General features: G+C 38.2%; 1 protein-coding gene across 12 annotated transcripts in view; it reads left to right on the top strand.

The window, feature by feature from the left end:
* PREX2 (phosphatidylinositol-3,4,5-trisphosphate dependent Rac exchange factor 2) overlaps positions 1–13,139 on the top strand; it is a 287,172-nt gene that overhangs the window by 229,647 nt on the left and 44,386 nt on the right. Inside the window, exon 37 of one of the 12 annotated variants that reach the window (XM_082433589.1) lies at positions 8,737–9,862. The exons of the other annotated variants lie outside the window; for them this stretch is intronic. Within the exon in view, the coding sequence (XP_082289715.1) occupies positions 8,737–8,812 (76 nt within the window). The 3' untranslated portion in view covers positions 8,813–9,862. Of the gene's footprint in view, positions 1–8,736; positions 9,863–13,139 lie in introns of those variants that run through there. 12 annotated transcript variants of the gene reach the window in all.

Consider the following 13,139-nt stretch of genomic DNA (forward strand, 5'->3'; position numbering starts at 1 on the left):
CAAGATACTGAATTGAATTGGATTTGAGATGTGAGACTGACATCCAAGAGTCTCTGTCCAGTAGGCTGGAGTCACTCCCATAGAGGTCAGACATAGCTAAAGCCAAAATAAGGCATGAAACTTCCCGGGTGGTAACACCTCACATACAGAGAGGGTCGGTGAATTGCTCAAATGTAGGCATCTGGCAGTGATGACACCAAGCCTCTCAAACTAGCTATTTCCAGCTCCGCAGCACTCACTTTTTTTTTTTTTTTAACATCTTTATTGGCGTATAATTGCTGTACAATGTTGTGTTAGTTTCTGCTGTATAACAAAGTGAATCAGCTATATGTATACATATATCCCCATATCCCCTCCCTGTTGCGTCTCCCTCCCACCCTCCCAACCCCACCCCTCTAGGTGGTCACAAAGCACCGAGCTGATCTCCCTGTCACAGCACTCACTTTTATTACAGCACTCCACTACTTCTCTGAAGTAGGGAATGATCCCAGTATTAATGTGTTTGGCTTGGGGAAGTGATTTAATGCAACTTTAATCACTTACAATAAAAGCGTTAAGTACAACACAAATATGTAAAATCTTCTTTGAAAAAAATGGGAATTTCAAAGGACAAGGAAGCAATCTGATCTGTTGTCTCTGAAAAGGGGTAGTTTCATAGCTGTAGAACTAGAAAAGAAGCTATGACAAAGACCAGAGTAGAAGTAAAAGGGGGCTGAAAGAGTTGGAGTCTTATTGTTACTTGGAAATGAAAGAAATTATGTCTGGAGTCTGACTGTGAATGAAACTCACTAATGTATTTTTTTTGCCCTCATAATGAAGGCACCTCATAGGATATTACACGTTGTCAGGGAAGGGGAATTCATGTGCATACACTTTAAATGTCATCAGCATGCATTATCAGCCATGGTCTTTGCATCAAATCCCAAAATAAAGTATTGAAATATACACTAAGTAATATTAGATATAATAATATAATTTAATTATATAATAATAATAATGATACACTATAATTAAATATAAAATATTTTAATAGAATAAAAGTGAACTCAATAGGATATTTTAAGTCTAGTCAATATTAAGACATGTTCATCATGCAAAATTAAAAACCTATAGTTCTGTCCCATTCATAGCATATTTCATACAATTGTGCACACATTAATAAGTTAAAAGCTTCTTAGAGGTGCTTCCATTGCTATAAACTTTGAACTTCCTCTTGATACTTGAGAAATCAGTGAAGTCAGATGTAACACCAGACACATTCAGAAAACACAGTGAGAAAACAAATTAACAAATCCCTTCCTTGTCTGAAGGAGAAGCATTTTTAGTAGATCTAATGTGATGCTCATTGCATTTCTTATGAGCTAAGTAAGAAAAAACAGAAATATGCTTAATAGACCAAGTGACATTTAGGTCGTGGGAATATTTTGTTTTCAGTTGGTTTAGAATTTGTACAGTGATATAAATGAGAAAAACCAGAAGGTTAATGATCTGGAATTGCCCACTGCAGTAATATACTAGAGGAGGGAAAGTTGGTCACACTTGGATTCCAGTCCCCACTCTTGCATTGACTAGTGGTCTGACTTGCCGCAATTTCTCAATATCTCTGAGCCTTGATTTCCTTATTTGTCCAGCGGAGCTAGTGATGCTTCATAGGCTGACAGGAGTGTTAGCTGAGAGGAGGTTTGTACAGTCCTCAGTATTTGCCTAGCATAGGGAGTAGCTGATCACAAAGACTTGTACCTGAAGGTGAGCTTCATGGATGGTGGATTTTGTGGGTTTCCTGCAGGGCAACTTACTTGGAGAATAAAATTAGTATCAAGGGCTTCCCAGGGTACTCAGTGTTGGAGCAGGTGACCTCACTGCCCAGTGGGGAAGACAGAGGGCATCTGCATAAAATAACTCTTCAAGATGGAGCTGGAAGAGTTTTATTTGTGCACAGAGATACTCCTGAAAGCAACCTAGATACTTCATTCGATTTCACACCAGAAAAACTATAAAAGAGGCAATTGTGAAAAACTATCCAGAAGGATGCACAGCCCCAGCTATGCTTCCAGGCCTGGATTTAGCCCAAAGACAGAAACAGTGATTGCCCAACTGCTACGAGCAAAGCAGAAGAAGGCTTCCACGTACCTCCAAGGACAGTATTAGAAGCAGTAACTTTTTATACAATTTGTAATTAAAAGCTAAATGGAAGGTATCACATTCAGCTCTGCTCTACTATACCTTGAATGCTCCCAGATTCTTTGGGCAATTAGTAGAGAATTGCCATTGAGGTCATTTTTGTTATTTTGCAATCAAAATTAAAGTTATGAGTGAAACAGTGATTCCCCATATTCAACGTCTTTATTTATACTTTGAACAAACACTGCATATACCAATATTTAAAGTTTTAAATGTGAGAAATGAGTAGTTTCTTGTTTGGTAACTAATCTAGGTTGGGATGGCAGCCTAGCTTACAGGGGAAAATTCGCCTCTAAACTCTTTCTATGCTTGTTTTAATAACCCATAACCCTCCTAATAGAAGAAAACCAGTCTCACAGAGGTATATATTCACAGGAAGGGAAGATTTAAACGCAATTTCTTAACAAAAATTCAATGAAATTGTATTGTCATCCATAAATTATGGATAAATTCTACCAATTTGATTTCTCTCATTTAGTTAATTATATTAAACCATCAATTTTTAAAATTCTGATTGACAAAGTGACAGTAGAGGTAAGTTGTAAATAAAAACACATGTTTATGTTTGATTTCAGTTTTTATACCCTTTTGGTTTATGGTTGACAAACCTTCAGATATCACTTATCGCCCTGTAGCCCTCCTGTGTGTGACTCTTCTGCAGCTCACGCCATGCACGACTTACTGGACTGATCAATTTCCTATTCAATAACAAAAGTACTATTAATTATTTGCATGTTGAGGCAATATAAATTGTTATGCAATTTCTGAATTCTTGGGAACAAGTTCTTAAGTCTGAGAACCACATTTTGAGAGGCACTAAGCTAGACGACATAGGCTAGAATTTAAAGTAAACAATTGCTGGTGAGAGAGGTCGCTTTGGTCTTTCATATATGTGTGTGTGTTCCCTAAACAGAGGTGGAAATTGGAAGGTGAACCGAGATCAGATTCTGAAGCGGGGAGGGCAAGCTTGTCTCATGTCTGGGTGAAGAAATGTCTTTGAAAACCACATAGGGAACAGGGCTGCATATAGTAGAAAAGCAGATGTGGGAAGAGCCAGCATTAGGAGTTGCTGTTTTCCCACACAGAAAGCCTTCTGGAGTCGGGTTTTTCAGACTTTCACCAGGGGAGGAAGACAGATTCACACCACCCCTCGTGTGTGCTAGAGTGCAAGCTCCCTGAGGGAAGGAGCTTTGTCTCTGCTCATTGACGCATTCCTAAAACAGAACATGGCTTTATACCTAAATAGATGCTTAAAGAGTATTGAAGTAATTGAATGAAAGTATTAAGAACATGCCCTCATATCCATAGTGCAGGGTTAGTATTTCTTATTACTCTCAAATCCCTGTTGTTGAATGCTACAAGGATTTCAGGAAGGTTAGACAGATTTACAGTGGTTTATCAACAATCAGGACAATGGAAAAATCTTTTAAGTCTTACATCATTTGCCTCTTCATTTATATCTAAAGCAGCATAGAGGAATCCATGATAAATAAAGGGTGAGGCACCCTCTCCCTCCTTCTCCTCCTTCCTCCCCGCTTCCCTCCCTGTCCCCCCCCCATGTCTGTCCCTCTCTTCTCTATCACCTCCTCCCCCTCTTGTTCCTTCTTTACCTTTTCATTCACTCATTCATTCATTCAACTGTTGTTTAGATCTGCTGAGTCATCACCCAACTGCCGTTTCTCACGCCTTCCCCTCTCTGGAGGGAATTAAGAAGCTTTGCAGAGACTTAAATTCCATGATCTAAATGGACAACTTCTATTCTCACTCCTAAATTTTCCTTGTGCCTTAAAGACCCTTCATTTCCTTTGCCTAGTACCTGTTTTTTTTTTTTTAACATCTTTATTGGAGTAGAATTGCTTTACAATGGTGTGTTAGTTTCTGCTTTATAACAAAGTGAATCAGTTATACATATACATATGTTCCCATATCTCTTCCCTCTTGCATCTCCCTCCCACCCTCCCTATCCCACCCCTCTAGATGGTCACAAAGCACCAAGCTGATCTCCCTGTGCTATGCGGCTGCTTCCCACTATCTATTTTACGTTTGGTAGTGTATATATGTCCATGCCACTCTCTCACTTTGTCACAGCTTACCCCTCCCCCTCCCCATATCCTCAAGTCCATTCTCTAGTAGGTCTGTGTCTTTATTCCCGTCTTATCACTAAGTTCTTCATGACCCTTTTTTTTTTTTTCCTTAGATTCCATATATATGTGTTAGCATACAGTATTTCTTTTTCTCTTTCTGACTTACTTCACTATTTGTCCTAATGCGTTCACTGATGTGCTTTTCTAACACTCTGCTAATGACCCTTTTTAGATCACTTATCACGCTGGATTGTAATTACCTATTTATTGTCCTCGCTCTCAAACATAAATTCTTTGCAGGTAAATGCTGTCTTTTTTCCCCCTTTTATCCCGGTGCCTGGCACTGTGCCTGGCTTGTAAAGTATTTGTTTATTGAACACATAAGTAAACACACAAATCTGGAGCTTAGAGATGCACAGATTTGAGTCCCTGAGAGGAAAAAAAGATGACCCAGGAGAGGGTTCAGAGGGAGAATAGTGAGGTGAGGCAGAATCAGATGCTGAAGGGGCAGGTCAGGAAGAGGAGCCCGTGGAAGAGGCAGAAAGGCAAGGTTAAGGAATTGTGTGGGAACCGACAAGGCACCAGGCCAATGTCAAAAGACTTAGCGGATAGAGAATGTGAAGGAGTGGATGATCAAGAGTGCATCTGTAAGAAGAGATTCAGAAAATAACACCTGGAAAATGTCCACTGGATTTGGCCAGTACGAATAACTTCATTGGCATTAATAGGGAGAACGGTGCGAGTAGTGTGATGGGTGGAGATCTGACTGCGGTCAGCTAAGGGGACTGGTTCAGAGGTTTGGAAGGAGAATTACCGAGGTAGACTTTTTTGGGAGAAATTTTGACTGGAAGAGGAAGGACGTTATTGGACAGTGTCTAAAAGATACATGGATAGATGAAGACGGACTTACTTTTTTATTAACTTTTTATTTTATATTGGAGTAGAGTTGATCAACAATGTTGTGTGAGTTTCAGGTGTACCGCAAAGTGATTCAGTTATACATATACATGCATCTATTCTTTTTCAAATTCTTTTCCCATTTAGGTTGTTACATAATATTGAGCAGTGTTCCCTGTGCTATATAGTAGGTCCTTGTTTGTTATCCTTTTTAAATATAGCAGTGTGTACATGTCAATCCCAAACTCCCTAACTATCCCTCCCTGCCACTTTTCCCCCCTGGTAAACATAAGTTTGTTCTCTAAGTCTGTGAGTCTGTTTCTGTTTTGTAAATAAGTTCATTTGTATCATTTATTTTTATTTTTATTTTTATTTTTCAATTTTTTTTTAGATTCCTCATAGAAGCGATATCATACAATATTTCTCTTTCTCTGTCTGACTTACTTCACTCAGTTTACATTTTTATTAGAATGCACTTGATCAAACTTACAGTTCTTTGCAGGAAGGACTCAGTAGTGGATGAGATGATTTCTTGTCTATCCATACCGATTTTCACTTTTCCTTAATTATTTACTTAATGATTAATTTAACAAATATTTACTGAGCAACTGCTTTGACTCAGGCAATACTCTAGGTGCCAGGCATACAGTGGTAAGATGATGTAGCTCCTGCCCTCACAGAGATCATGTTCAATTCCAAATAGTTCTTTAAAACTTACCTGTGATCTGTTGCTCATCTGAGGAATGAAATTACAAAAAAAGAGTCCTGAGGGACCTTCAATTTCTTAATGTATTTTCACTTACCATACTTACTATTTCTAAATTCTGCTAATGACATCTTTCAAATGTCTTTATGTCAGTATTTCTAGTCATATTACAATTTCCCAAGCCTTCCCTCTGAAGCAGATGTGTGCAGTTTTTTATGAGATGAGACTCATTTTTGAATTGTCTGCCTTAATATCTTAGAAGACAGTGATAGTTCCACACTGCTTCAGCAGATCTTAATTAAACACTTTCAAAGTTTAAAATAGGGCAGTGACCTAGTTTATCTTTTTCAGACAGTTAATTTTTTTCCATTTTAAGTAAGGTTCATAAGCAAAATAGTGAGAGTGTATGTTTGTTTTGTGATGGAGAAAATTTACTATGCTTGGCAATATTTTTCTTGACCAACAGCTATTATTTGTGATAGATGATTTCTAATACTTTTGGACACAGACTCTTTCTTGAAAGAAGACACTTTCTTCTTGGAAATGGTTTAGACCTGTTATTCAGCAGGAATTTTAGGAAAGTTAATTATTCGTTTATTTATTCAACCAAAATGTATTGAATACTCACAGTGTGCATGGCACTGTGTAAGGTGATAAAGTAATAAAGGTACACTGTACATTGTCTCTGTCTACAAGGTGCTTATAGTTTAGTGGGGGAAAGAAACATGTAACCAAAGCCTTTCAGGACACAACAATAGGTACTGATGTGTAGGGATGCAGTAGGTGCTGGGGTCCATGGAAGAGCCACTGATTCTGAAGATCCTTAGGAAGTCTGAGAGAGATGGTGCTGTTAAAGATGGGTCTTAAAGAAGGAATAATAGTGGGGTAGTGACAGCAGCAAGATAGTAGTTTAGTAGTTTCCAATGCTCCTCCCCTCACAAAAACATTAATTTGAACAGCTATCTATGAATAAAAATGACTTCATAAGAGCTAAGGATTCTGGGTGAAGGATTACAGCACCTGAATGGAGCACATAAATAAGAAAGGATGCATTGAAGAGGATAGGAGAGGCCATTTCACAGTATCCCCATCACCCCTCCCTCAAGTCTGGCCAGCCCAGTGTGGAGAGAGGCACCCTCCTCCTGGGGGAAGGAGAGTGACATGAACACCCATCTTTCTTCCCTGTGGACCCCAGCACCAGTCTAGCCCCCACGGCCCCAGGATCCAGGTGGGCTCCTGCAGACCCAGGTACCAGGCTGGTCCCTGTAGACCCAAACACCACGCCTGTCCACTTGCTGACCCAGGCACAAGACCTGCCTGCCTGCAGATTCCACCAGATGGCTCCAGCAGAATTTCTGTGTGGACTGACTGGTGAAAAGCTTTTCCTGAGGAAGCCAGTTAGTAAAGACTGGAAGAGTTGCCTCTTAACTTCAAATGCACAGACACCAGCACAAGAGCACAAGGTTCATGAATAATCACGGAAACATGTCATCACCAAAGGAAAGAAAAGCTTCAATAACTGACTCTAAAAAAATGGAGATCTATAAACCTCCTGACAAAGAATTCAGAATGATTCTCAAAGAAATACAGTGAAATATAAGAAAACACAGACAACTAAATTAGGAAAACAGTGAATGAACAAAATGAGATGTCCAACAAAGAAATGGAAACCATTTAAAAAACCCAAACAGAAATCCTCAAGTTGAGGAATACAATGACTGAACTGCAGGATTTAATAGAGAACTTCAACAACAAATTCAACCAAGCAGAAGAAAAAATCAGTGAACTTGAAGACAGGGTATTTGAAATTATCCAGTCAGAGGAACAAAAAGAAAAAAAAGAGGAAAACAGTGAAGAAAGCTTACATGAATTATGGGATGCCATTAAGAGAAACAACCTACACATTACTGGAGCCCCAGAAAGAGAAGAGAGGAAGAAAGGGGCAGAACGCTTTTTTAAAGAAATAATAGCTGATAACTTCCCAAATCTGGGTAGGAATTTGGACATCCAAGTTCATGAATTTATAGGTCTCCAAAAAGTTTCAACCCAGGCAGTTCTTCTCCAAGACTTATTATAATAAAATTGTCTAAAATCAAAGACAAAGAGAGAATTTTTAAAACAGCAAAGGAAAAAAATTGCTCAGTTACAAGAGAACCCCCATGAGGCTATCAGCAGATTTCTTAGCAGAAACCTTATGGCCAAGGCCGAGTGAGATGAACCTGGAGGACATTATGCTCCGTGGAATAAGCCAGACAGAGAAAAACAAATACCATATGATCTCACTTATATGTGGAATCTGGAAAAAAAAAGAAGAAGAAGAAGAAGTTGAACTCACAGAAACAGAGTAGAATAGGGAGGTGGGGGAAATAGGACGATGTTGGTCAGAGGGAACAAATTTGCAGTTATGTAGGATGAATGAGTCTAGAGAGCTTATGTACTGGCATGTTGTCTATACTTAATGATACTGTATTGAACCCTGGAAGTATGCTAAGAGAGTAGAATCCAGGAAATTTTACATACACAAAAAATGGTAACTGTGTGAGGTAATGATATGCTAATGAGCTTGACTCTAGTACTCATTTCATTATGTGTTTCAGATCATCTTATTGTGTACCTTAAATATATACAATTTTTATTTAAAAATTTAAAAAATGTTAAGTAATGAATAAAAATGATGATAATGATTGCTAATACTGAGTAATTTGCTATGTGTCAGGTATTGTACTAAGGGCCTTGGATTTTGCCACTTAAAGGAAGTCACAGCTTTTTATAGGTTCTAGTGTAAAAGTATAATAGCCAAGAGTTAGGCATTTAACATCTAAATGTGATAGTACTTAATCATGTTTATTTTTGTCTTTTCTTATTTAGAACTGAACAAGAATTTTGCTGTATCATTTCTGCTAGTCATTTAGCAGAAATTATTTATAAATTCATTTATAGGTAAAACAGCATTCCTGTGAGTCTTGCAAGAGACCTTATGAATATTTTTCTCTTAATCATAGTTGTCTTTCACCAAGGAGGGAATATTGAAACGCCCTTCCTCCCTATTTTTAAGTTCTTATGATTGTTAAATCCTTTAAGTATTGTGCTTCAGTGTTAATTGAGATGTAGCCTAATATTTATAAACTTAAGAAGAACCCTTCCTACAGAGTTCTTTTTCAAATGTGCATAATAATTATTTTATCTATTTTAAAAATTAAGATATTTAATATATTTCTTTTTCTATGTTAGGTCACACATATATTTAGTTGCTTGACAGTGTGGAAACCCCAATTCCTTTATAGCTCTCATGAAATAAAACTCAATTCAGTTCAATACTACATCAAATATTAGTTGCAGGCTATGAGTCAGGCACTGTCTTGGGTATGGGATCACAAAATTTTTTAAAATGGGGCAAGATAGGGTCAGGGGATAAAGAGGTACAAACTATCATGTATATAATAAATAAGCTACAAGGATATATTGTACAACACAGGGAATATAGCCAATATTTTATAATAACTCTAAATGGAATATAACCTTTAAAAATTGTCAATCACTGTGTTGTACACCTGTAACATATAATTTGTACATCCACTATACCACAATTTAAAAAAAGCATGAACATTAAAAAAATTGATCCTTACTCAAAAATAAGGGTCTCGGACTTCCCTGGTGGCGCAGTGGTTAAGAATCTGCCTGCCAATGCAGGGGACACGGTTTCGAGCCCTGGTCTGGGAAGATCCCACATGCTGCGGAGCAACTAAGCCCGTGCGCCACAACTACCGAGCTTTCACTCTAGAGTCTGCGAGCCACAACTACTGAGCCCGCAGGCCACAACTACTGAAGCCCACGAGCCTAGAGCCCGTGCTCCACAACAAGAGAAGCCACCGCAATGAGAAGCCCGTGCACCACAAGGAAGAGTAGCCCCCACTCGCAGCAACTAGAGAAAGCCCGCGCACAGCAATGAAGACCCAACGCAGCCAAAAATAAATAAATAAATAAATTTTTATTCAAAAAAAAAAAAAAAAAACACCAAGAGGGGTGGGGTAGGGAGGGTGGGAGGGAGATGCAAGAGGGAGGGGATATGGGGATTATATGTATACATATAGCTGATTCACTTTGTTTTACAGCAGAAACTAACACAACATTGTAAAGCAATTCTACTCCAATAAAAATGTTAAAAGAAAAAAGGGTCTCTGCCCCCTGAGAGTATGCAATTTAGCAGAGTGGACAGAATGAGTGCAACTTGGTGTCATATAGTGAGATAAATTTGTTTCAGTGGGGAAGTTCTCAAGAAGATGTCGTTTTTGAGCAGGGTGTTGCAGGATCAGTGGAATTTTGCCAAGCAGAAGAGGTGAGAGGCCATTCCAGGCAGAGAGAGTAACACGAGAGAAGGTGGAGAGATTTTCATGTGGATGGTATGTTAGAGGACTCGAACTTGAACATGGCAGGCTGAAGAGGTGAGAGATGGGACGGGAAGTTTGTTGCTGAATTGTTAAGAGAGGCCTTGAATACCCCAGGTGTAGACTTTGGGTGCTGGGAGAATTTGAAGGTCTTTAAGCAAGTTAATGAAATGCTCATATCTATGCTTTATAAAGGTAATTTTGAAGGCCGACTGGAGTCAAGTAAGGAATACACAGAAAGACGTGGAGAAGGCACTGACCTGTCAACATCTTGTCAGTTGAGCTGTTATAAGACTTTTACGAGTTTAAACCTAAAAAAGCATCCTTTAATATGGGCATGCCACACTTTCTGGAGACATAATTTTTATTAAATTAAATAGAATTAGTTTAAAAATAGAAATATTCCTTGACTTTACTGTTTTTCCTGGGTGTAATGAGATTTTTAAAAATATAATTAAACTTTATTCTTGGGAAGGATTTCTTATTTTTACGGATTTGCTTTTTCTGTCCATTTTCACGAAGATTGTGTTTTGTAATGGCTGGGCATGGTGTTGCCATTGGGAAATCTGTTTATATGCAGAATTTTAACAGTAGACGGTGCTTGTGGTGGTATGTACGTGTTGCAGGTGCAGGAAAGGAATATCACCCTAGAAGACTCATGAAAAGAGGAGCAAAATTCCTCGTGGAGTAAAGGAGGGTTTGGGAAGCAGAGAAGAGGATTTTAATCCAGTCAACTCACTGAGTGAAGGTTGTCAAAAAGGAGAAGAGTGAAATTGGGTTATCAACAGCAGTAGGGAGGAGTGGGGTACGTCTCCACTATCTCTGACACCATAATTCTGTTTTCGGGGCCTAAGAGAAATCTCAGAGGAATTTTTTTTTTTTTTTTATAATGTGAGAAAGTATTGCTCTCTGTGGTCACACATATTGTCATGTTAACCTTTCAGGAATTTTTTTTCCCTGACACTCAAGTAGAAATGGAGCTGTTAATTGATAACAGGCACTTTTGTAACAACACCTATAACCCTAGGTGCTCTGTTTTTGACAAGCCAAAAGACAAATTTATCCAAGCAAATCCAAGTTTATCTCATTATTCAGAGTTTCTCTTCATGTAACTTTCAATAAAGCCTATTCCAGAGAAGTCAGGCTAATGTTTATGGGCACAGAAGGTGGGTGGGATGAAGGGACAAATCAACATTCTCCTACCTACTTACTCGTCATGTATTCTTTGCCCATATGTAGGCACAGGTTGAACCTGTCTGGTGATTCTCCTTTATACAGAAGATCTGTGTATCTTAATGAGATTTTCTGTGGAATTTTTTTTTCCTAACTTAAGTGCTATGATAGTCAAATGCAGTTTAACAGTAATACTCAATGAAATAGTCACACCTGTAGTCGACTGCTGTACCACCGTAATAATGGCATATATAATCATGTCTATGACTAATATCCATAATTGACCATTGTCATAGCTCCTTTTTGAAATGCAGAGTAAATGCTAAAATCCCAAAGCTACCTGATACAGTTTAGAATATTTAGGGGTAGGACATGATATTAGGAGAAGTATATATGAGTCTGGCCAAGTGAGAAATTTCCATAAATTATTTAGAGATGATCTCATAAGCAATGATCTGGAGAAGAAACAAGAATATAGCAGAGACCTGAGCTGAATACTATAGTTGTTCCTCCTTATTTATAAAACACCAGTGGCTCTTATGCCTTAATCACCTATCTTAGAAATTGGATATCCTCCAGCATGCCCAGAAAAAGCAAAAAGAAGTGCCAAATGAGATTGCCAAATGCCAATCACTTTTGTCATTGATTTAACCTCTGAGTATCTCCTATGACAAAATTAATATGTTTAAATTTTATATCAGGCTGTTGTGTGGTCTCTCTTTATGTAAAAACCTGACCATTCCTGGAGCATCAGCCTGACCCTGTAGAGCTATGACCCTAATTCTTTACTTGTTGGAGAAATCATTTTCCTAATTCTTGTTAGTATCAATACATTCACTTGCATAACTCTCCGTAAACTAATCTCGATGTTCTCCAAACTCATTTTCTTTCTCTCCTGGCAAACATCGATTCCCTATGTCCATTACCATGGTCTTGTTATGAATGCTGAACTAGTGTTTTCATTTCTAGGGTCTCTTGCAGCTCTAATTTCCCTAAATTATCTTATGGGTCATGTACTTCTTTCCATTTATTCTTACTTATTTAGCAGTAGCAAAGTTTTTTACTCTGCAGTGCTTCTCTACTGCTTAACAAATTCATTACGATTCCTTAGTTTGGTATTTAATTTCCTCACAATATGGATCCAAACCACTTGCCCAGCACTTTCTCTCCCTGCCTTATATGAACCTGCTCTTTGGCCAACTTGGCTCCATCCGTTGCTCTTTCTGTTCTGTTGTTTATGGTGTTTCCTCCACTTGAAATGCTGTTTTCCCATTTTGACCTGTCCCATCCATCCGTCAAAATCCAACTCATGTACCATATTCTTATGTGGCCTTCCTTCTTCCTCACGTGGGTATATCCCAATAACTTTCTGTACCTTTTAACGTACCTTTCACTTTCTGCCCTGCATTCTAGATACCTGTGTATTTGTCTTTGCTGCTAGATTGTATGAGATGTTTTCCCAAGATTTGTTCCATTGTAATTACTATTTAATTTGGATATATCTATACCACTATTTATTGTAACATGACATTATCACCTCTTTCATTGGTGTTTTATTCTATAGGGACTAAATGGAAAATATCATAATATATCCATTTTATATGGCAGGGTTCATTTACAAGTTGTGACAGCAAAGCCTGATGTATGCCTGCATGAAAGGAAACTTACTGTTCCTCCTACATAAAGTAGCAGGAGTGCTTTCAAAATGGTCTT

The sequence above is a fragment of the Balaenoptera physalus genome, assembly GCF_965194825.1.
Source record: "Balaenoptera physalus genome assembly, chromosome: 17".
NCBI classification, from domain to species: domain Eukaryota; kingdom Metazoa; phylum Chordata; class Mammalia; order Artiodactyla; family Balaenopteridae; genus Balaenoptera; species Balaenoptera physalus.